The sequence below is a fragment of the Gopherus flavomarginatus genome, chromosome 2 (genome assembly GCF_025201925.1).
Source record: "Gopherus flavomarginatus isolate rGopFla2 chromosome 2, rGopFla2.mat.asm, whole genome shotgun sequence".
Taxonomy (NCBI): domain Eukaryota; kingdom Metazoa; phylum Chordata; order Testudines; family Testudinidae; genus Gopherus; species Gopherus flavomarginatus.
In genome coordinates this window covers 41,811,415-41,835,688 of record NC_066618.1, presented here as the reverse complement: position 1 = coordinate 41,835,688, position 24,274 = coordinate 41,811,415, and the positions used below count along the sequence as shown (strand labels likewise).

The 24,274-nt window shown below is 38.1% G+C and overlaps 1 protein-coding gene across 1 annotated transcript in view; it reads left to right on the top strand.

Moving 5' to 3' along the window:
• LOC127044523 (macrophage mannose receptor 1-like) overlaps positions 1–24,274 on the top strand; it is an 88,971-nt gene that overhangs the window by 26,298 nt on the left and 38,399 nt on the right. The window contains exons 8-19 of the mRNA XM_050939492.1: positions 1,386–1,543; positions 4,588–4,701; positions 5,813–5,928; positions 8,435–8,583; positions 9,931–10,130; positions 10,722–10,843; positions 14,024–14,111; positions 15,483–15,627; positions 17,649–17,690; positions 17,783–17,946; positions 19,145–19,212; positions 21,155–21,255. Of these exons, the coding sequence (XP_050795449.1) occupies positions 1,386–1,543; positions 4,588–4,701; positions 5,813–5,928; positions 8,435–8,583; positions 9,931–10,130; positions 10,722–10,843; positions 14,024–14,111; positions 15,483–15,627; positions 17,649–17,690; positions 17,783–17,946; positions 19,145–19,212; positions 21,155–21,255 (1,467 nt within the window). The remainder of the gene's footprint in view (positions 1–1,385; positions 1,544–4,587; positions 4,702–5,812; positions 5,929–8,434; positions 8,584–9,930; positions 10,131–10,721; positions 10,844–14,023; positions 14,112–15,482; positions 15,628–17,648; positions 17,691–17,782; positions 17,947–19,144; positions 19,213–21,154; positions 21,256–24,274) is intronic.

The window sequence follows — 24,274 nt, the reverse complement described above, 5'->3', positions numbered from 1 at the left end:
TTTTGTGTCCCAGAGCAGATCAGCACAGCATGCAAGGGCTGTCAGAAACAGCTTTGAAAGGGGAGGGGCGCATGTCTCCAGGGCAACCAAGTTCAAAACAATGAGCAAAGGCCACTTGAGGGATTATGGGACACTTCCGGAGGCCAATTGATTGCTTTCTGCACTGTAATGTGCTTACACTGCTATTACAGTGCTGGAGCCTCTGTGCTTTAAGGCTTACGACTCTCATGGAAGTGTGTGGGGGTTTTGTTGTTGTTTTGTTTTTGTCTCCATGAGAGTCATAAAGCGCAGTCTGTGTATATGACAGGTCACAACAAGTGGATACAACAGACAGGGGGAGCACAAGGTAACCGTGAGAAATGCATGATTAGTGTACTAAGCAGTGGTCACACAGCATATCAGACGCCTAGCCATTGTCATGTATTTTGTAGGCATCATGGCTGAGTTGAGTTATAGGAGAGATCTGGAGGAGAATAACGTGGTGGCTTTGTGGATTTTTACAGCTGTTCCCCACACATAAAGGGGAGCATGGGGAAACGTATTAAGGTGTTTGTGGGAAAAATGGACTGATCGGTGATAGACTGGCATGATTGTTGGAGTGAAGGTGGGGTCAGTGGATCTATGCTACACAAGAGATGATATGACCTGGATAAGATGTGAATGACTTGACAAATGAAGACAAATAGTTTTGCTTGGTGTGGAGGGATGTGAAGAGGGAGAAATCCAAACTGCTCCTACTGCACATTTTAGTTGGAGTAGGAATAAAGTATTCTCAAGAACAGGAATGACCTGCAGTATGTTGGGGAAAGCGACAAGTATTTTGATTGTCAGCTTTACAAGACAATGCATATTTGTTTTAAACAGTAAGAATGAGGACAATTCTGCTTTGCTCATTGTTTGTACTGAAGAGTAGCAACATAAGGAAAGTACATACTTTTTTTTTAAAAAAAGGGCCATTTTTAGACATTCATGAAAGGCAATTTAGGTTGGAGCAATTTACAAGAAATCTGAACATGGAAAGCTGAGCTAAAAATAATTCTAGGTTTCAGAGTAGCAGCTGTGTTAGTCTATATCTACAAAAAGAACAGGAGTACTTGTGGCACCTTAGAGACTAACTAATAATCTAGTTTAGATAAATTAGTACTTTGGAGGAAATCTGAGACCCAGCTATTTGTAGTCAGGTTATCTCCCCACGTTGGGGGATGACCCTTCCTGATAACAAAATTAGACATGTGAAGAAGAGTCAGCATGTTTTATGAAGCAGAGACTTGCTTCCAGAAGCTGTTTCTTAAACTTCCTGAGCATAAATTCTTCACTCTAAAATGGAACTGAAAGTTCATACTGTGTAGAATGATTATTAGCTACTTTCCTAATTTGATTTTTAGAGCCAACGGATGAGCTTTGGATTGGACTGAATGACAATAAGGTTCAGATGTATTTTGAATGGAGTGATGGGACTCCTGTAACGTACACCAAGTGGCTACGTGGCGAACCAACCCATGCGAACAACATGCAAGAAGATTGTGTTGTCATGAAAGGACAGGTAAAGTAATCCAGTTATATCTGTCTCATATAAGCCGTTTTTCTTTTTATCCATTTTTCTGTCCAAGAGTGTGGGAATTGGGGGTAATATTATATGAAGTAACTTTTGTTGCCGCAAAGATTTTTAGAGTTACTTTTGGGGGAATCTAGTCAGTGTTTAAATGTGCTATGAAGTTATTTTCATTAGTTTCATAATAAATGGGCAAGAGAGGCCATACAATGACTTTTCTCAAAGGTTAACTCCTTGTGTTGCTATGAAGCACTCTGAGTCTACTACTCTGTAGGTTTCCCATGGATTTGGGCTTCAGAAGAATATGCCTACCTGTTCCATGAGACCCATGAACATGTGTGACTGTGGCTTCCAGGAGAATGGAAAAAATAAAGACATTTGTTTAAGACCCGGGAATTTTTCCGCTTTGACTGGGCAGAGGCTGTATAACTTAACAAATTGCACTGATTTATAAACTTCACTAAGAAAATATATTAAGGAGAAATCCTGTTAATAAAAGAGCCTGACTTTCTGGAAAAACATTTGGATCCCAGACCTTGGTCTTATGTGGGCCAGATATATTGCATGAATGTATTATAAATTCTTTGTTCGGTGTGCCCTGTTCATTTATATATGCAAGAAAAGGGATTATTCAGTGCATTAAGACAAACCATTGCAGAGAAATATTGTCAGGCTGCTTTGATAAGGGCTACCTGTTAGCACTACTCCCAGAAAAATGAGGTACAGCTTCTGCAGTGCCAAAATGATAAGCAAATAGAAGGAGCTTAGATAAAAGAGTCTGGTAAGAGATAGTATCAGAGGGGTAGCCGTGTTAGTCTGGATCTGTAAAAAGCAACAAAGAGTCCTGTGGCACCTTAAAGACTAACAGATATATCGGAGCATAAGCTTTTGTGGGTGAATACCCACTTCGTCAGACTCATGCAATACATCTGTTAGTCTTTAAGGTGCCACAGGACTCTGCTGCTTGATAAGAGAGAGTCATGCAGGGTATAGCTATATGACACCAGCAAAAATTTTTTTTGCCAGATCTGTGATGGTGTGAAAGACTTTACTTACCAGCCACTGCAGGTTCACCTATTTATCAAGGCAAAAATAGTTTTCAATAGCAAAACCTACATAAGAATGGCCATACTGGGTCAGACCAAAGGTCCACCAGCCTGGTATTCTGTCTACCAACAGTGACCAAAGCCAGGTGTCCCAGAGGGACATTACCTAACAGGTAACGATCAAGTGCTCTCTCTCCTGACATCCATCTCCACCCTCTGACAAACAGAGGCTATCCAAACCTCCTTTTCATTTTGCAAAATGTCTCACCATTGGTGAGGGAGCTAAAGGTGAAAGAAGAGAAATAAATATACAATACAAATCATCTTTCCAGCTGTCCTGAAAGCTGCACATGGCTTATATATGGCAGACCACTTAGGCCTAGGACTAAAGAAATACGAAAGAAATCTCAGCACTTGCTTCTAGTCTTGGCAGGTCTTGAGCTGGAGAAACTTAATATTGGAATACATTTATACCTTAAAAATATCTTAGGTCACTTTTTATACGTTTTTAAGTCTGTCTCTGGGGAAACAAACAAATGAAATTATGTTTGTATGTTCAGATTTGCCACTGACAGCATTGGCAGAGGAATACTGTACTTTTTTTTTTATCCTGTCATATCAGCCTACATCCTGAAAACAGATGTAGTTTAATGAGACAAACACATTTCATGGCAGAGCTCCAACATTTCAATAGGAGCTTTTTTTATCTTCATTATAGTGTTGTCTGTTGTAATATTTTCCCATATCCATTCATATTTATATGGCTGCTCTCAATAAGCTTAGCAGAAAGTTAGTAACCTCCGAGGATAATGGATAGGAGGAAGTTGGAAACTAATTCTAACAGTAGGATATACAATACTATAGCATAGTTTGTCAGCACTTGTTTTATAAGTTGTCTATTCCAGAGGCTATGATTTCTGTACATCTACATTTAATGAGATATAGCATGCATTTAGCAATTGGTATGATCTGGTAGGACACCCCTTGTTAGTGTCAGCCAATCACCATGCCTTATGCAGGAAAATGACTATCAGAAGTAATATTTGTTAAAATGGTGCTTCTGTGAAAGACATGGGAGAAAAAGGCTGCTGTTTGGAGGGCGAGAGATGTAACTCAAATATCCAGCTTGTACGCATTTGGAAGACACTTTCAATTCGCAGAAGTACATACCTAAGCACTGTCGTACTGGCAGCTGTAGGATCACCTCTGTTGCTTAGGGAATTAATATTTCAATATTTGCTTATGAATCTCCTATATTTAAAAAGGCTATTAAGGTAAAACTCAACTCTAAAGTTCACAAATTAGCAAAAAGGATTTTGTTTAGTCAATTCATATTTGGTCAACACTATCGCTGACAGATGTTTCTAAATGAGACAGAGGTGTGTAGTGGGTGTGCCTATAAATACGGGTACATCTCATCCAAAGTATTTAACATGAATGAAATATATATGTATAAAAAATAGCATTGGAATGAATACTTTTATTTCTTGACATTTTATATATATACACACACGTACATACACACATATACATCCACACTAGAAAAGGACCATGTTAAAAAGGGTTGGTCATGTAATTACCTACATTAAATTCAAGTATCGGGGGTAGCTGTGTTAGTCTGTATTCACAAAAACAACAAGGAGTCTGGTGGCATCTTAAAGACTAACAGATTAATTTGGGCATAAGCTTTCATGGGTAAAAAAACCACTTCTTCAAGCTAATGCTCAAATTAATCTGTTAGTCTTTAAGGTGCCACTGGACTCCTTGCTACATTAAATTCAGTAGGTCAAAACTGGCTACCCATGATTTATTTACTCATACTGTAGATGAAATAACTTAAAATAAATCACAGATCTACATTTTCCCCTTTCATAGCACAACAAAAATAAATATCCATGAACATTAATAATATTAAAGAAGTAATGACATTTTTTGAAAGACTAAAAGGCCCACTTGATTGATAAGTTTCTCTCATTATACCATTTTCAGGATGGATATTGGGCAGATCATGCTTGTGAAAAGAAACTTGCATACATCTGTAAAAGGAAACCTTTGGCAGAAGCTAGTGGAGAAGAGGAGATCAATGATCCAGGCTGTCAAAGAGTAAGTGCAAAATAAGTTATGTGAGTTGAACAAGCATGGGATAATTGAGACATTAAGTACAAAGCAGATTACTGTGAGGATAAGGGTGGACAGCCAAAAATTGGTCTGTATTGGCCTCACTGGAGCCCAGGCCTCCACAGTCTTCATAATGTGTAGGACATGTGGCAGACCTAGATCTAGCTTCCAACTGCCTTCTGGCCCATGATTCACAACTCTGTTTTAAGTATCCCAAACCTATAGTTCCTGTAGCAGATTATTACTTTACTGCCCCGGAATCAAGTTCTCTTTGCGGGATTGAACTTGAAGTTTTTTTGAGGTGAAGTAATGCTACCCTGAGGCTGGAGAAAACAGGTGAGCACAGACTTATCAGAAGAATTTTTAAAAGCTCATTCTGCATGACATTTTGTTTCATGAAGCAGTATGTTATAAAGAGATGTTGTTCCTAGTTTCAAATAGATATAAAAAGATTTATCAACAATTTTGCGTAGCCTACATGTGACTCAGAGATGTAAAGTATCTGGCTTTGTTATAGTCAAAGTAGCTTTGAGTTTACTGTTTTTCATTAATGTATATCTTATAGTTGATACTTTTATATATGTGTATTATACATTTAACATCCAAGTGTTTCTGGGTCTTGTGTGCTTCTGAAGACTCACAATGCTTTTGTGTTGAACTAGATCCACATTTCTGATAGAATATTCCACTTTGCTTGTCCAGTCTGTGTATATATAACTGAGGCAGTTTTACTGTTGGATAAGCAGACAAAGAAAAGATAACCCAAAGCTCGGCACTTGCTCAGTTTTTATTTTTTATTTTTTGTTAACGTCCTTTACGAAAGAGATATCCCTACAGGAAAAATTAAGTCAGCACTTCGCTGCTGAATAAACACTCCTATGTTCTACTTATTTCTAGGAAATATTTTGGTAACTTATTTTCCATCTCTGCTTGTTGTTCACATTGTGACCCCTTCATTCTTATTGTTCATTAGTTGCCCCATGGTTTAGCAGTAACTTTGTGTTCTATATCTGTTCTTTTAAAACAGAATAGAAATGAGTATTACATCACACTTTGCCAACAAGCTTGTGTGATTGCCTAATATTTATTTTGACAGGGATGGAAAAGACATGGCTTTCATTGTTACATGATTGCAAGTACATTTGCATCATTTTATGAAGCAAATCAAACGTGTGGAAGGAACCAGGCTTACCTAACTACAGTTGAAAACAGGTATGGAAAAGGCTGCTGTTCTGGTGGCTTACAGGACCTTAGAAGGCTCAAAATCCTAAAATAGCCTGGATCATCAAAATAAAATTCCCAATGTTTAGCAAAGTCAGAGATAGGCTTGAGGCAAAAAATTAGAATGGGATATCGAACCTCTCAAAATGTGGGTGGGTGGGTGCCCAAATCCAAGGGTGTGGGTCAGCCCACTGTAGAGACGGGTGGGTGACTACCATGAAATTTGAATTCACCATTATATAGAGTCTTCAAAGCAAATTAGTCCCTCACTTACACCTGTGCAAACCTATTCCTGTCAGTGAGGCTGCACAGGTGTAAGTGACTGGAAGTTATTAAACAATTCTGTTGCTGATGCACACACACACAAATAAAATTACATTTGCTCTGTCTGAGACACATTGGCTCTGCAGAGCTTACAAGAGTAAAAAGCTGAAAAAAAAAACTATTTTTGTTGCCAAATGAATAGCTAGGACTCTGAATCTCACACAGGAAGCAGATCTTCTGAGTGAGAGTGGCTATTTTTACCTAGTTACTTTTTCTGGAGTAGAGCTGCACTTTTTAAAAAAAAAAAAAAAAAAAAAAGTCATCGGAGCATTTTCCGGCTATGCCAAAAGGACAGGAGACTTCTGATATGCTTTTAATCAGGCCACAACTTTATTAGTAGATGTTTGAGGCTACCTGGCAGATAACTGTAGAGTGCAGGTAATCCCATGTTCATTCAGAAATTACCCAGGGGGCTCCTCCTCTTTTTCTATCTAGGTCTCCCAGCCAATTCATTACCAGGACCTTACCATCAACCCCCTGCCTTGTAGGAGGGTTAAGGTGAGCTACAAGAAATGGGGGTTGGCTCCCTGCCATACCAGTCATAGGAGCCCCAGCCACCCTCCCCTGCCCCTCCCATATTCCATTCCTGTAATAAACAGCTCATTTTTAAGCCCTTTTCCAAGCCATTTATCTGGTCACTGTATACTTCTTGCCACAAGGAGGTGCCAGCAATTAGCTTGGCTGCCTTCCCCCCAAACCCAGTTGGGTTCTCAGACATCTCCTAATGCCCTTTTGTATCAGACAGAACAAATCTGCAGCAAAGCCTGGCAGGGGAACCCCACCTTCTCTGAATAATTCTGGTGTCCCAGATTGTGAAATTGCCAAGTGTCTTATGACCCCAGGGACTTTGGCCACCAACCTGTTCACATCCTTCTTGCCTTGTCCACCCAGGTAGTGTTCCACGACTCTCTGCCAGTCATGTGTTCATGTATCAACCCAGAAATGGTGATAAAGTAATCAATATTCTCCTAGAGCATATTTGAGGACCACCTGCAAGGTCTGTACAGGCCTTTGTGTGAATGGCCCTGCCATTCTGCCCTCAATTTGTTCCTGTGAAATCATTTTCTTTACAATGGAGCCCATCTATGCCCATTACATCAAAAACATTTTTTTGTTTGTTTGATATCAAATTGCTCCTAGTCCCCATAAAGAGGATCCTAAAACATGAGCAAACTAACCAAACATTCTATCTGAAATTTCTATCTGAAAGTCCTTCACAGTTCAACCAAATACAGTGTATTTTACATGAGGAGATGATGCACAATATCCAATATTGCATGTTGGAGGAATGCAGAAGGGGTAGGCTATGGGAAGTCAGAACTTAATTATATTTGGTCAATGTGCCCTTTAAAATTTCTCATATTTGTTTCTGTAGTGTCTTAGTAGATCTGTATGCAAACTCTACGTGGCATAGATTGTATTTTCCTATATGTGTGTACGTGTGCATAGCACATTTCTGGTACAACTATAATACAGATAATTAACAGCAAATTCATCTGGTCTTGGAACTAATAACAATAACAAATATGTAAATGTTTTTTTAAATGTTTTGATTTTGCAAGTCTCCCATCTCTGTTGTAATTCCAATAAGCCTTCTATGTATTGCTGACTTTTACATATAACTGACTTTTATTTCTACATCTTCCCAGTCCCATAAGTACACATTATTTATATGATGTTCCTAGTTAACAGATTTGATTTTCGTGATTGTTAGTTGAAGTAGTGAATTTTAATTTCCATCATTGCCACCCTAGACTGCATACTTTTGTTTACTTCTTCTGTAGTATGGCACACCCTTAACCTGGAGTAGATACTTGTGATTATTTTAATACGAAACTGCTGTCTTGCATATAGCACCAAATATTTAAAATATAGAATTACTGTAAATTCTCTCTTCCACCAAGATAACACTAGGTGCCTTTCTTCCCCTTAACTTGTTCACATTACTTCAGTCCTTCTGCATATAATTTTGTTTACTCTACAGAAGGAAAGAGGTGAGAAAAATTACAAATTCAAAATATGCCAAATATGTCCTCTGTGAATGATTCTACTTTATTCTGTTGTGTTGTACAAATAAATATGCTTAAACCACTCATTTAATAACTCATAATATAAATGATAATGACAAATATTGGTTTAACACCAATTTAACTATTGTCTTCTTTTTGTGCAGATATGAACAAGCTTTTCTAACTAGTCTGACAGGGCTGAGGCCTGAAAAATATTTTTGGATCGGTCTGTCAAATATACAAGAAAAGGGGACTTTCAAGTGGACCAATGATGAAGCAGTCTTATTCACGCACTGGAATTCAGAAATGCCAGGTATATACAGCACCACAATATTGGTTGGGGAGTACAGGGGCCACACTGCAATACTCAGTGTTTTAGACAGATTTTTTTTTTGTAATTCCCTTAACAATTCATTCTATATCCTCTTCTGGATTGTACAGCAGTTGGCAGTTTGCAGATGCTTCCTTGGTTAAGGATAGCACTGTCAGGAGTGTTGGTTTGCTACTTTGGTATAAATGGTGTAAGTGATCTGCATGCCTGCATTATGTTAGCCTGATGGTTAGTGTTGAAATGGGATTGTATTCAAGCTTGGAAAAAGCTCAAATTGAAATCAGGGTTCTGATTTGCCACTGTAATGGGAAAGACTGAGTTAGTGTTGGGGCTGGGCTGACCTGGAGTATGTAGTGTGTGATGGCTTAGAGTGAATGCTAGATAGGAAATAGGGGGTGAGGTGTCTTGTGATGTACTTGACCCCATCATAATCAGTATATTACTGGAGGGAATATCGCTAAATAGTTATATAGTTAGTTTGGGGAAACCTAGCACTGAATTAGTAGGGCCAAAAAAATAGAATTGAAAATTTAGCCTTGTAAATAGTAGCTAAGACATCTTAATTGTTCATCCTAAAAACCTGTTTTTTAATATGAAAATATCATGCCATCCTGCTAACAGGCTCTCCCTAGGACAGCTTGTTCTGTTAAACACCAGATTTATTTAGATCACTTTGTTATCTGAGGATATTTCGATGGATTCAATTCCATCTGCATGGTTGTAATTCACCCCTTTGCAGAAGGCCAACCCAACGGCTTGTGCAGCCCTTAAGTTCTGAAAATAGGGTTTAAGTAGGACTTAGGTGCTGCTGGACACCATGCTGACCATTCGCTATGCCCATAGCGAACAAAATTCTGCATTACTTTTCATAAGATCCTGTGGTTAGCCTTTATGTTCAAAAGCTTTTAATGCATGTTGAAAAATGCCCACTGGCTTTGGTAAATCATACAAGGCATGGTCAAAAGAACGGTGGTCTACATAGATACAGATACTGCAGTCATCAAAAGGGACCAAAACCGAGGTCTGCTAAAACTGAGAACATAGCATCAAAAAGACAGGCCTCTACCACTTGAATTCAGAGGAAAACTGTAGTTGTCAGAGACCAGACGGTTGTGAAGCTGCTAGGGCCAGCCACTAAAAGGTAACAGGATGATATGTACTGACTAAGTATACTAGACATATATGTATCTCAAATTCACTGAATGACCTTTGTGAGTTGAAAAATTATCCATTTGAATGTGTGCAGAAATATATCAGGACAGAATTCAAAGTTCATGAAGTTCTAGATGATGCACAGTTTGGTTTTCATTTCTTTTTATATGTATAAAGGAAGAAAGTCAGGCTGTGTTGCCATGAGGACTGGAATTGCTGGTGGATTATGGGATGTTGTAAAATGTGAGGAAAAGGCAAAATTTCTCTGTAAACAGTGGGCTGAGGGAGTGACACCTCCACCTATTCCAACAACAACTCCTGTCCCCACATGCCCAGAAGGTTGGGATTCAAACAATCGTATTAGTTTCTGCTTCAAAGTAAGTACAGCAAATAATTCTGAATTAATATAGACTCTGTACATGTTTGAAACACAGAAATGCAAAGAAGAACTTAAATAAGAATGACTTCTGTGCAGACTAGACATGTCTACATTTTCTCTCCATCCTGAAAGGATCTCTGAGTGTTTTGTAAACAGGATTTACAAGTTATAGATCTTACCCATCACTGAAATGCAGGCACCAGCAACTATTTAATAATACACAATAGGCGAGAGAGGCTCACGACTGCTCTCCTCTCTTCTCACCTCTGGTGTTAAAACCTGACTTTTCTTCTCCCACATCTCTAACTCCTATTAAATTTTAAACTATTTTCTCCTCATTGTTTGTATTATAGTAGAGGTTGGTCTCACCAGTGCCCTCTGCTAGCTGTGGCTCAAATGTCTCATGTAAAGCAAAACAGATTCTGTGTTCAAGGCATTCTGTAATGTATATAACGCATTTTAAATTTTATACTGTCTGCTTTTTTATTTGTTAGATTGTATGACATCATACCATAGGGGAAATTGCTCATGGGTTTTGATTCAATGATTTATACAGAGCATCTCTGATTGTAAAATATACTCTCATTAGCTTTTTTCAAGAGAGCAAAAGAAAACCTGGTTGGAATCTCTAGGTTATTGTAGAGCTATAGGAGGAGATCTGGCCACCATTAATGGTAAAGAAGAACAATATGTTGTTTGGCGTTCCATAGCGTGAGTATCTATCTATATTGTGGTTATTTTTTCACTTTATCCATTAAATGAGAAAAATAAATGCCTTTTGATCCTTCCTGCAATAGTTGGTTTCAGCTAAATATTCATACTTTGGTACAATATTTGTCATCCAATTTAAAATATTTTAGAATTGTAATATTTGCAATCAGTTAGGGATTCAAAAAGTTGAATTAATTAATTAATTGGTGTACTTTTGTCTGCATATTATTTTGGAATTTATAAAATTGCCACAGAGGTAATTTGATACAACGTATGAAAATTTATGAAGAGAGAGGAAAATGTTCACATAAAACTGGTCAACGTTTTTATTGTTCCCTAGCTCTAACTAACCAGGTAGTTGAAACGATTTCAGACAGCTTTGCTCCTATGCAGGGAATGTGAATGCAGTTATGTGGTCTCTAGTAAAGGAACTCATAACATAGGATAATACCTTATCAATGTGATCAAATGTATTTTTTAAGCAAAGCAGCGTGCACATCACAAAACAGGTTTTTCTAGTAATAGCTTCTGAAAACAATCCCCATGTATTCCAAAACACCGAAATCAAGTATTAGTGGCCAAATAATCAATGAGCCGTTAAATTATGCTTGTAAATTTTGCATGTGCAGGTTATAACTCTGGACCTGATTCAAAGGCCATTGAAGTCAGAGCCTTATCATTGATGTCAGCAGGCTTTAGAACACTTTGTGGATGCAGATAGTATAGTTACTCAGTCTTCTACTTTACTGCATGTGGAAGTTGTGTGTGCAACTTCCAGAAACAGTTTTAGAGACCATTTCCATTATTAGAACACTATTTTACCACCATTACTTTCATTAATGATCATTATGCATAATTCCCAATCCTACTGGAAAGGTATAACAAGTGGGATTCCACAGGGATCTGTTTTGGGACCGGCTCTGTTCAATATCTTCATCAAGGACTTAGATATTGGCATAGAAAGTATGCTTTATTAAGTTTGCAGATGATATCAAACTGGCAGTGATTGCAACTGCTTTGGAGGATAGGGTCCTAATTCAGAATGATCTGGACAAATTGGAGAAATGGTCTGAAGTAAATAGGATGAAGTTTAATAAAGACAAATGCAAAGTGCTCCACTTAGGAAGGAACAATGAGTTTCACACATATAAAATGAGAAGGGACTGTCTAGGAAGGAGTACGGCAGAAAGGGATCTAGAGGTTATAGTGGACCACAAGCTAAATATGAGTCAACAATGTGATGCTGTGGCAAAAAAAGCAAACATGATTCTGGAATGCATTAACAGGTGTATTGTGAGCAAGACACAAGAAGTCATTCGTCCGCTCTGCTCTGAGTTGGTTAGGCCTCAACTGGAGTATTGTGTCCAGTTCTGGGCACTGCATTTCAAGAAAGATGTGGAGAAATTGGAGAGGGTCCAGAGAAGAGCAACAAGGATGATTAAAGGTCTAGAGAACATGACCTATGAAGGAAGGCTGAAAGAATTGGGTTTGTTTAGTTTGGAAAAGAGAAGACTAGGAAGGGACATGATAGTAGTTTTCAGGTATCTAAAAGGATGTCATAAGGAGGAGGGAGAAAACTTGTTCACCTTAGCCTCTAATGATAGAACAAGAATCAATGGGCTTAAACTGCTGCAAGGGACGTTTAGGTTGGACATTAGAAAAAAGTTCCTAACTGTTAGGGTAGTTAAACACTGGAATAAATTGCCTAGGGACGTTTTGGAATCCCCATCTCCGGAGATATTTAAAAGTAGGTTAGATAAATGTCTATCAGGGATGGTCTAGACAGTATTTGGTCCTGCCATGAGTGCAGGGGACTGGATTCAATGACCTCTCGAGGTCCCTTCCAGTCCTAGAGTCTATGAATCTATGAATAATATATCCAGCAATAAACAATTTTGAGGTTTTCAGTAATTTTAGATGCAAAAAACCCTGCGTTTTTACCTGATTAAAATAAAAAGTTCCCATTTTCTGCTTCTGTTCTGTTGGCCTTATTGGGCAGGACAGTTTGTATGCAATTTGATTCTTTTGAAATTAATAAATATCAATAAAACCCCAACAATATATTTACATTATAAATACTGATACACAAACTGCATATCTTCTGGGATATGGGAATACTGTGCTTAAGGAGAGAGATGTTGTTTTTGGTGACTTACCCCATCCCCAGCTTCATTAAAAGAAAAACCAACAGAGTGTGGGTAGCTGTGAGCTAGTGGCTGAGTCCAAGACTGGGATATGTGGATTTTATGGTAGTCTTGATCTGATTCATTGTGTGACTGTCAAAGGTCCTGAATGGATGGGTTGGCTCCATCCATTCAGGGCCTTTGACCGGCAGACGGGTGCTCCAGTCAATAAGGTTGAAGTACTTTATTGATTCGGCCTCTCCCCAGTTTGGGGCGGGGCGGGGAGGGAAGAGAGGCCAGAACAACAGAAAAACAACCAGTCAAAACACCCCAACGGGGAAGTTGAGAACATTAACAGTTTGACTAGGTAAATCTCAGACAATGAGGCCAATTTTTTAAAGGTATTTAGCTGCCTAAAGGTGCAGGTACACACCTAATAAGATTTTCAACAGCAGCTAAGCAGGTTAGATGCCTAACTTTTATTGAAAGTCTAACTCATTTAGACACTTTTGAAAATCCCACAAGGCACCTATGTGCATCACTAAATGCCTAAATGCCTTTGTTAATTTGCCCAAATACCTACTAGCCAGCCCTGCCCCCCTTTGTTCTTAACTCTTTGCTTTCCTCTTTATACCATTTGTACAATTTCTTGCTGCAGCGTAGTCACAGTAAAATCACACCTGAAGTTAAACCAGGGAGACTTTATCATGTAGCTAAGTCTTCACGCTCATTGTTTCAATCAGAATTTTCCACTGGGCCAGTGTATGGTAACTCAGCATTTGGGATCTCTTCTATATAGAAATGTGACTCGGTATTTCAGTGCCATTTCATTGCCATCTACCAGTCCACAGATGATCCTAGCAGTTGTAAATAGTTAATTTTAAATTATCGAGTGACAGATTCTCAATATTCAGGTATGTTTCCAACAGATCTTAGGAGTATTTTTACAGAAAGTTTATGAAATTTCTTGGTGTGATTTAGATTTTTTGAAACTTATTTAATAAAAAAAATGTTTATCTTGTTTTTCTTTAATCTGTCTGTATATCTTGTGTTTTAGGGAAAGTGGATACTATAATCAGAAATTCTGGATAGGTTTATATTATTTGAATCCTGATGATGGATTTGCATGGAGTGATCGGTCTCCAGTGAGTGATTTAGTTTTTCCACAATTGTTTTTGTTCTTTCTGATTCTGTAATCCTCATGCTTTTTTAAAAAAATAATTTTATTTCTAATCATATTCCTGAACCCTTGTTAAGCTGCCATGTGCTGATAAATAGCTATCCTGTAGCCAGATTTTGTGTATAACACACTATTTTTTTATTGTAAAATATGTTTAAAATAAACAATGAAGAGTAAAAGTGACTAATATGAGCATAAGGGTTGTCTATGTACACAGAGGTATAGTCACAAAAGAGAAATTGCTCTGACTTGCCTACAGAAAGGAGATTTTTTTTAACGTCTGTTTTTGCCTGTTCATTTGTGGTGATAAAGGCTTGGTGAACTTGGTGTAGTTGTAAAATATAATAATGGTACTTTAAAACACTATCTGTAACACCAAGAGCCATGGATTGCTGCTTCTTTGCCCTTATGTTTTGTAAAAATTAAAATGAATAAAATGTAACAGAAAATAGCTTAGGTCTTGTCAATTTACCCTTTTCCAGAGCTCATTTAGAACTTGATCCTGCAGAGCTCCGCATGCAATAGGTCATACTATTTGTATGCCAGTGTAACTCTGTTGAAGCCAAGGTGTAAAACTGAAGCAACTGTAGTGAATTTGGCATTGTGGGTGTATTTTCCAGTAGAACTGGATTAAGAAAAAAGAGAGAAATTCAACAGAACATTTTTCATTTTGAAAATGTGAGTTTGTTGACATTTAAATATTTTATGGGTTATATTTTGATTTTCAATGTAATTTAAGATGGAAAAAATATTGAAAAGAATCTGAAGAAGAGCTCTGAGTAAGCTCTAAAGTTTCTCTCTCACCAACAGAAGTTGGGTCAATGAAAAGTATAACCTTACCCACCTTGTCTTTCTGTAAAGAATCGTTTAGATTTTTGTTTCCCTTCAATAATGTAAAATGTTTTGTTTCAAGTTTGTTTCAGCTCATTTTGTTTTGACTTGTATTAAATATTCATGTTGTTATATTTTATTTAATGTATTATCATATTTCAACTTCATAAAACCAAAACATTTTACCTTATCAAAACAAAATATGTTGATGTTCTCAAAATGTTTTGATGTTTCAGAAAAAAAAATTGGGGGGGGGGGTGAGGGGAGGAAATGTCTATTCTGCAAGAAATTTAGACATTTTAACTTTTCATCCCAATTCAGAATGTGAACACATTTTGAAATGTTCAGAATTTTCCACTGAATAGAAATTACATTTTTCTGACCAGCTTTATTTTCCAGCTTGACACTGGAAATCCAACTTGAGTCTTTGTGGTTTTCCTGCTGCAGAGCAGTTACTATCTCTTTCTATGAAGAAAATAGTAATACAATTATATTTCCACTTTAGATGATATATACAAACTGGGCCTATGGAGAACCCAATAATTATCAAGGAATGGAACTTTGTGTAGAACTCGGTGGAGATTCCAGTATGTTATGGAATGACAGACACTGTGACTATGCATATGACTGGATCTGTGAAATAAAGAAAGGTATAATTACTTCCACATTTAAATAAGAACAATAAACAAAACAGAAGAAATGAATTTTTTGTCTAATTTTAAAAAAATAGTTTGGACTTCAGAATGTCACATGCAAGAAGTGAAATAAGAACAGTGTGAGGGTATTAATTCATCTGTCTTCATTACATTTAGAGATATAGACTATCTAAAGGGTGTCCTGGTATTATATCCAGGAGTCTGCCTTACTCTTTTACATGCACTAAGGAAGGGAGTGTAATTCTTGAATTTCATTCATTTTATTCTCATAGGCACAGATAGCTTTAAGATTGAATTTCAAATTGAATTCAAATTTTCCCTTTTCATTTGTCTCCAATAAATTCCTTTTGGATTAATATTTTCTGAGATTTGATTTAAGTTTATTGGAAAGATTTTTTCTGAGATCAATTTAATCTTTTTTTTTTTTGGAGTTTTTAAAATGTGAAAAATTGGTTCTCCTTTGCGTGTTCTAATGAGACTTTTTTTGGCCAGATAACTGAAGCTAGATATTGCAAATTGAGCTTATTTTGCACCTCTCTATTTTGAGATCCGAGATTCTTCAAGCCAAACTGAAGAAAATCAATTCCATAGTTTTAAAGCCACTGTGCATAAGCACTAGGATTTTTCTGCATATGCAGTATAATTTTTCTATTTCAGCTACTGAGCCAATTTCCTTCAAACATGGTTTGATTTTTAAGTCTCAGAAATCTTCAAAACAAATGAAGTTTGAAGAAAACCAGGTCAGTAGCTTTAAACTTATGGTAACAGGTAAACATATCCAGAATTAGGATGACCTTAACAAATGTGTCCTGAATGTGTGGAACTCAAATTTTGGATGGCTGGCATGAGGACACCTTTATTAAGGAATTCCGTTTTCTTGTGGCATCAAGCCTTAAAAGCGCCAAATCAAGGAAACTTCAAGTTCTAGAAGCAGCATAATAGCAAATTTTAAGTATTTCAGTGACTGCTCCAGCAATTGCCTCATCACAGTCTTTTTTTTATGAAGGTCACATATCATATCAGATGAATGAGAGCAAGAAGTTAGACCAGAAAGATCCGCTTATGATGGGTAAAGAAATTTCTGGGAAAGTCAATAGGAAATTTCACTAAAAGGTTAACGCTTTTGAGATTCTATTTACTCAGCAAGGAAAATGACTAAAAAAAGATGACATAGACAGAGAGACATCAAGTGTTGTGGAAAGTCATTTTCTGTAGTGCCAGCTACCAGGAAAATCCATGATATGACTAATAAGGCTCAGAGAGTGCCTGTGGCCTGCCTTTTATGCTACTGAGAAATTATCAGGAAAGTGTTACTGCAATATATTGTGATACTTCTTTTTTTCAGCTGGTATTATGCATGAACTGAAAAATTTCACAAAAAAAATCAAATTTGTTTTCATTTTACAGGATTTGAAATGGACCCATTGTAAAGCATATTTTCACAACATTTTTCAAATGGAAGTTTTATCAAAAACCTTATCTAAATGGTTAACATCTTTCATTTTCTGAAAACCCAGTTTCAGTAAATAAAAAATGTCATCATGGTTTTTTATTAAAAAAAATGTATTAAAAAGAGTTATCAATTTTTTTTAACAAAAATTGTCTGAGAGAAAATGCCATTTTTCAATGAAAAAAATTATCTGAAAAATATTAAACCTAGTAACACCTGTTAATGGATTGTGCCTAGTCTGCCTCTTACCTTCCGCTGCACATACTAGTTTGTATACAAAATCAATACAAAAAAGAGGCATAGAAGCTTTTGCAGAGCAGGACAAGCATCTGCTGTGCCCCGTGCATCTCAAAACAGTTCTAATTCAATTCTGACACACATTTAAAGGGAACTTGCAGTGTATTGTGTATACATAAAGAATGACGGTAATCTAGTGCTTTGGAGCAGAAAAGTTTTCTTTAAACTTTAACATATAAACTTGAGTACGGGGGGTGGGGGATGGGAGCAAGAGGTTGTGCTACATGGCTATGAGATGTATTACATGTAGTTTTATTTTATTTTACAGGAGCAAAAGTAAATCCTGAACCAACGGAGCCTCCTACTCCCAGTGAGTTTTTTTTAGTAATGTATTTTAATAATTATAATGAGAATAATATGTATGAGGGGGCAATAAATATAGCCTCGTTATTTACCTTACAGAATATAAAATCACAGATGATGGATGGATTATACAAGAAGACAGGCAGTATTATTTCAGCACAGAAAGTGTTCCCATGGAAAAAGCCCGGGAGTTTTGCAAGAAGAATTTTGGAGATCTTGTTGTCATTGAGGGTGACAGTGAAAGAAAGATGCTATGGAGATATGTGAGCAAACCAGGTCTTGCTTCAGCAATTAGTAATCTAGTACAGTGAACATGGTCACAGAATATTTCACCTTGTAGCCTGGTTCACTACTATGTTATTTCAGTTTTATGCCCGTGACATCAATGTAGTTACATTGTCATAAAACTGCAGTAACGCAGTGGTGAATTAGGCCTTCAGCTGGCAAAGTAGTCAAGATAGGGACTGTGTTAGCAATTGCCAGTTGATCTTAAACTTTAATTTGACTCAATTTATGGCTATAAATCAGATTTTTAACAAGAACCAAATTGCTTTGCAAAATAACAATTGCCAGAGTTAGCCACTGCTTCACTTGTCAGTCTCAAAAGAACTGAATAAAGTGGAATTTTCACTGATAAGACGGGCAGGATCTGACCTGAAATTACTGCACTGCTAGGTCGCTTGACAACTTCAAAATATCCTGCAGAGCTGGAGACCTTAAATGCAATACTCCAGATAAAATCAAGGGCTCATGGTCTTGTTGATGTGTGTGCGTGTGCGTGTGCGTGTGCGTGTGTGTGTGTGTGTGTGTGTGTGAGAGAGAGAGAGAGAGAGAGAGAGAGAGAAAAGAAGAAAAGTGGAATTGCCAATCAACAAGTCTGTCCCTTATCTCTCAGAATTGTATGACTGGCAAAATCTTGAGAGGGAAGTGAGAATTTGGGGCATAAATTGAGACCCAGGGAGGAGCTTGTTTACTTTGCTTGATTAGGAAATTTGGGGTAAATTCTCCTGTAGTCTATGAGTTAGTCTCCATTTTATAAAATCAGAGGTGCATATAAAGCAGACTTTCATTAAATAACAATTTTGCTCAACTGACTAAAGAGCAATAGTGAAATGAGGTGAAGGATCTATCTCAGATTTAATACAAATGATAGGAGAGAGAAAGTCCGTCACTAGGAATTTCTCTGGGTATTAAATCCAACAACTTTGAAGAGAAACTGAAATAAGTACTCATGTGATGGCCACCCTCTTGGCCAATATATTGGGGATTGAACTGAGCAAAAAACATGAACTGCTATGACTTAAGCTAAAGAGTCAAAACTCTATTGCTGTGGGATGAAACAATTTATATCCTCAGTGGATCAGTGCAGAGGGGAACCAGTAACTCGCTCTCCAGGCAGTTACACTAAAATATTTTTGATATATAAAGAGGAAGTATTTAAGATTTATCTTTTTGTTTTAGATATTGAAAAATGGCAAAGAAGATGCATATTTCATTGGTTTAGAACTGAGTTTGGATAAACAGGTTAGGTAAGTAAACAAGCAACATCAATGCTAGTCAGATGTACTATAGTGAAGTAGGTCTTATATTGGACAAAGCTGTGATTACAGAAAACTTTAGGGTAAAATTGTGGCCCCGTCAAAGTCACTGAGACTGTTTTGCCATTGACTTCAGTGAGACCACGATGTCACCCTTAGTGTTTCCATTACTGAGGGTTGTAAAAATTTATTCTGGACTAAATATTGGCATAAAGATCTCAGTTCACAAGCACATTTAGTTCAACATTTTTAGAAAAATCCCACATTTCTTATTTATTATAGCATTTCTATATGATCAATCACTATAATAGCTAGTTTACATTTTCTGTAGTGGGGGGAGATTGAGTTGAATTGTGCGCTCAGTTACGCCATTGGTCTGAATCTTACAAAGTAAAACCATACTGAGGAATTTAAAAGAATGTTTATCTATTGATAAAGGGCCAAATTCTGCCATCATAGAAGAGCAACTTCCATTGAAGTCAATAGTGTTTTTCCATTGACTCCAGAGGGAGTTGGCTCAGGCTCTTAAACCTTTACAAATCCATTAATTCCTTAAGAATATTAGAACATTAACCTTTAAAAAACAACAACAATGAGGAGTCCTAGTGGCATCATAGAGACTAACAAATTTATTTCTGATAAATTTATTAGTCTCTTAGGTGCCACAAGGACTCCTCATTGTTTTTGCTGATACAGACTAAGATGGTACCACTCTGAAACCGTGTTTTTTAAAGTTCACTAGTTCTGGTGGATTTTGAAAAGTTATACTTTGCCATGTGTTTTAAGATTAGTAGTACATCCCAAAAGATTTTAATTGGAGTTTTGAAGTTCTACCAGGTATAAATCTTTTTTTTATTTAACTTGACTACCAATAGAACTGGATCAATCCAATTTCAGTTTAGACACATCTCCAGTTAACTCAAAAGGGAAAAAATGATTTAAAAAAATAGCTTTTACTCAGAAGGAATAGAAAAAGTGATGCTAGAGATAAAGCCTGCATGGGGGGAAATGGAAGTGTCTGGATTCTGCTGTGCCATGCTAATCCCTAGCTTCCATAGTGGCCTTTTGGCTACATTCAGAATTGTCCTGGGTCCCAGGATTGAGAGGTACAAAGATGTATTAATAGTCGCAAATCAGGGGCAAACTCAGCTGTAACACAAGGTCTGTGCTTTTGTAGAAACAGTAGGTTTGTTTCTCACTCGTTACTTTTCAACGAAGTTCATAGTTACATATAAGTACTTACTACCATATCTTCCTTCCTTGCAGGAATCACCATGTATAATATTCCTTTCTGGCCAGCAGTTACCATACTGTGGTGCCTGAAATATTGCAGTCTTTTCCTGAATTTAAAATAGGAAATAATTAACATATCTCAGGTTTCCAATGATGGTAACTGTTGACTTTTTCATAGAAATCACTATATGCATCTTATCACATCTTCAGTCTTGTTTTTTCTGTATTATTCATTATATAATTTGAAATCAATCAGTTGTTTACAGAAAAATAAAAATCAAAAGAAAATAGACATGGAGCTAGAATATGAACCATATTCACCAACACACTTGGACTGTCTTTTGCTGCTTCAGCAATGTAGCTAAGCCATGTTTATGGCTGCTTTGCATCACCAGACCTGTGCCAAAGCAGCTGGAGTGTATTGGTAAATATAGCCAGCTATTTAAAAAGAAAGTTGGTACATCTATAGATACAGAATAAACACAAGGATAATCAAAGTAAAAATATATGAAACACATTTTCTCTTCTAGGTTAAGTCTTAAGCAATCTCATAACTTTTAATGTTAATGGAAGTTGGACAAGTAAAGCACTCTAAACTAAATGGTTAATAGACTTCTTCAACATTTTGCAAAATGATTTTTGTAACATGGAAGCAAATAAATTTATGCATAAATAGGTTCTGTTTTGTCTGATTTTTAAGTTGGATGGATGGAACCCCTGTGAATTTCTTAGCATGGGCAGCACATGAACCCAACTTTGCAAACAACGATGAAAACTGTGTAGTCATGTATAAAAACTTAGGTGAGCAATATGACATTTCTGGATTTAATTTTTGTTTCTTTGTGTAAGTCTTTAATTTTTCCTTCTGTGGTTTATTTATTTTTCTTTTTAGAGGTATTAGAAAAAAATAGAGGTATAACAAAAAAAATAACTCTCTTTATATGTGTTTGTATTGTATCCAGCACAATGGGACCTAACAGCGGCCACTGAGCATGGTTGCTATATAAATATATAATGATAATGATGATGATAATTTATTTTTATTAACTGAGCTAATGTGCTACTAAGAAATTAATGTGGATGGCATAAATAACAAATTCTTCAAACCTTTCCATTGCCTTTCATCTTAGGAATATAAGACTGTCCATACTGAACTTAATTATTATGAGTAATTTGGTGTTACCTGCAGACTTTGCTATCTCACTGCTCACCACGGTTTCCAGATCATTTATGAATATATTGAACAGCACGAGTCCCAGTACAGATCATTGGAGGAGTCCACTATTTACCTGTTCTCATTGTGAAAACTGACCATCTATTCCTACCTTTTGTTTCCTATCTTTTTGCCAGTTACTGATCCATGAGAGAACCTTCCCTCTTATTGAAAGACTGCTTACTTTGCTTAGGAGTCTTCGGTGTGGGACTTGTCAAAGGCTTTCTGAAAGTCCAGTTATGCTATATGAAGTGGATCACCCTGGTCCACATGCTTACTGACACCTTAAGAGAATTTTAATATATTGGTGAGGCATGATTTCCCTTTACAAAAGCCATGTTCGCTCTTTTCCAACATATCTTGTTCATCTGTGTGACTGATGGTTCTTTACTACAATTTCAATTTGCCTGGTACTCATTCAAGAGTTCTGATAGGTATATAACCATCTGATCCTGGAGACTTCTTGTTTATCAATGTGTTCCAATACTTCCTCAATTGGCACCTCAATCTGGGACAGTTCCTCTGATTTGTCACCTAAAAAGAATATTTGGGGAATCTGCCTCACATCCTGAAGACCAATGTAAAGAATTCTCTGTAATGGCCTTGACCTAAGTGCTCCTTTAGCACCTCAATCATCTATTGTTCCCACTATTGGCAGGCTTCCTGCTTCCGATCAACTTACAATAACTAATAGCAATTTTTTTTTTATCTTTGGGCTTGGCTACACTGAAGAGTTGCAGCGCTGTAAACCCACCAACAGCGCTGCAACTTACTCACCGTCCACACTTGGAACGCACATACAGCGCTGCATCTCCCTGGCTGCAGCTCTGGCCATACTCCTGCTCTGCCTCGGGTATAAGGATTGCAGCGCTAGTGATGCAGCACTGCTCCGCAAGTGTGGCCACTAAAAGCACTGTAATTGGCCTCTGAGGCATAAGGAGGTATCCCAGAATGCCTGTTCAGCCACTCTGCTCATCAGTTCGCACTCTACTGCCCTGGCCTCAGGTGAACTGCCCTTTAAATGCCCCGGGAATTTTAAAAATCCCCTTCCTGTTTGCTCAGCCAGGTGTGGAGTGCAATCAGTGAATCTTTCCAGGTGACCATGACTCCACGCACCAAACGAGCCCCAGCATGGAGCAATGGTGAGTTGATGGACCTCATCAGCATTTGCGGAGAGGAAGCTGTGCAGTCACAGCTGTGCTCCAGCCGTAGGAATTACGATACCTATGGGCAGATATCAAAGGCCATGATGGAAAGGGGCATGACCGGGACGCGGTGCAGTGCAAGGTTAAAGTAAAGGCGCTGCGGAGTGCCTATTGCAAAGCCCACGAGGGAAACCACCGCTCAGGTGCTGCCCTCACGACCTGCCATTTTTACAAGGAGCTGGGCGCGATGCTTGGGGGTGACCCCACGGCCAATCCAAGGACCACAATGGACAGTTCAGAGAGGGGAGAGGAGGTGGAGGGGGGGGAGGAAACCGAGAGTGAGGGTACTGGGGTGGGGGGAGACACCCCGGAGTCCCAGGAGGCATGCAGCCAGGAGCTCTTCTCAAGCCAGGAGGAAGGTAGCCAGTTGCAGCAGCTGGAACTTGGTGAAGGAGAAGCAGAGGAGCAGCTTCCCGGTAAGCAGCTTTTATTTTCAGGATGGAAATGTTTCAGGAGAGAAGGGGGCGGTTATGGCTGCATGCATGCGTTCCTAGATGTGGAATAGCCCATTGATGTGGTCTATCACATCACGGTAATTGGCCTCTGTAATCTCTTCAAAAGTTTCTGCTACAGCGTGGGCGATGCACTTGCGCAAGTTTATAGGGAGAGCCACTGTGGTCCTTGTCCCAGTCAGGCTAACGCGTCCGCGCCACTGTGCCGCGAGGGGTGGGGGGACCATTGCTGCACACAGGCAAGCTGCATAGGCGCCAGGGTGGAATCCGCATTGCTCTTCCCTCCCGCTCTTCCCAGGTGACCCGCAGCAGTGAGATATCTTCCAGGATTAACTCCTGTGGAAAATGTTGGGATAGTGTTCAGCGTAGGTCACCCTGCAGCACTTTGCTTTCCCCAACGCAATGAAACCCCAGTACAGCCCTGACCCAATCAGTACCCCTTCCCAGGTGACCCGCAGCAGCGAGATATCTTCCAAGATTAATTAACTCCTGCGCTCATTCCCCGTTACTCACCATTTCTTCACTGCTGTATGATCTCTGTGCTCTGGCTGGTATGTTGAAAGTATGCTAAAGTGAGACTGTAAACTCCTTCACTGTGATTATACACAATGCTGCCTCTCTGTTAAATGTTTCAATTTTTGTCTTTCTAATAACAGTGTCCTTGAATACCCCAATGGCTGGATCAGAGACTGCTGAAAGGCTACAAAACCTGAGAAAGAAGCCACGAAAAAGCGAAGATATGGTGAAGGCAGTTATGAATCAGTCTGCCTGAGAGAGTAAAGAACTCCAGGAATGGAGGGAAAAAATGCAGCACTGGAGGGAAAGAGAAAGCAGGAGAAAGGCAGTAGCTAAGAAGAAAAGCACCAAGCAGCTGATAAGCATCCTGGTGCGCCAGATGGACTGTATTCATTCATTCGTAGCCATGCAGGCAGAGCACTGCTGTGTGGCCC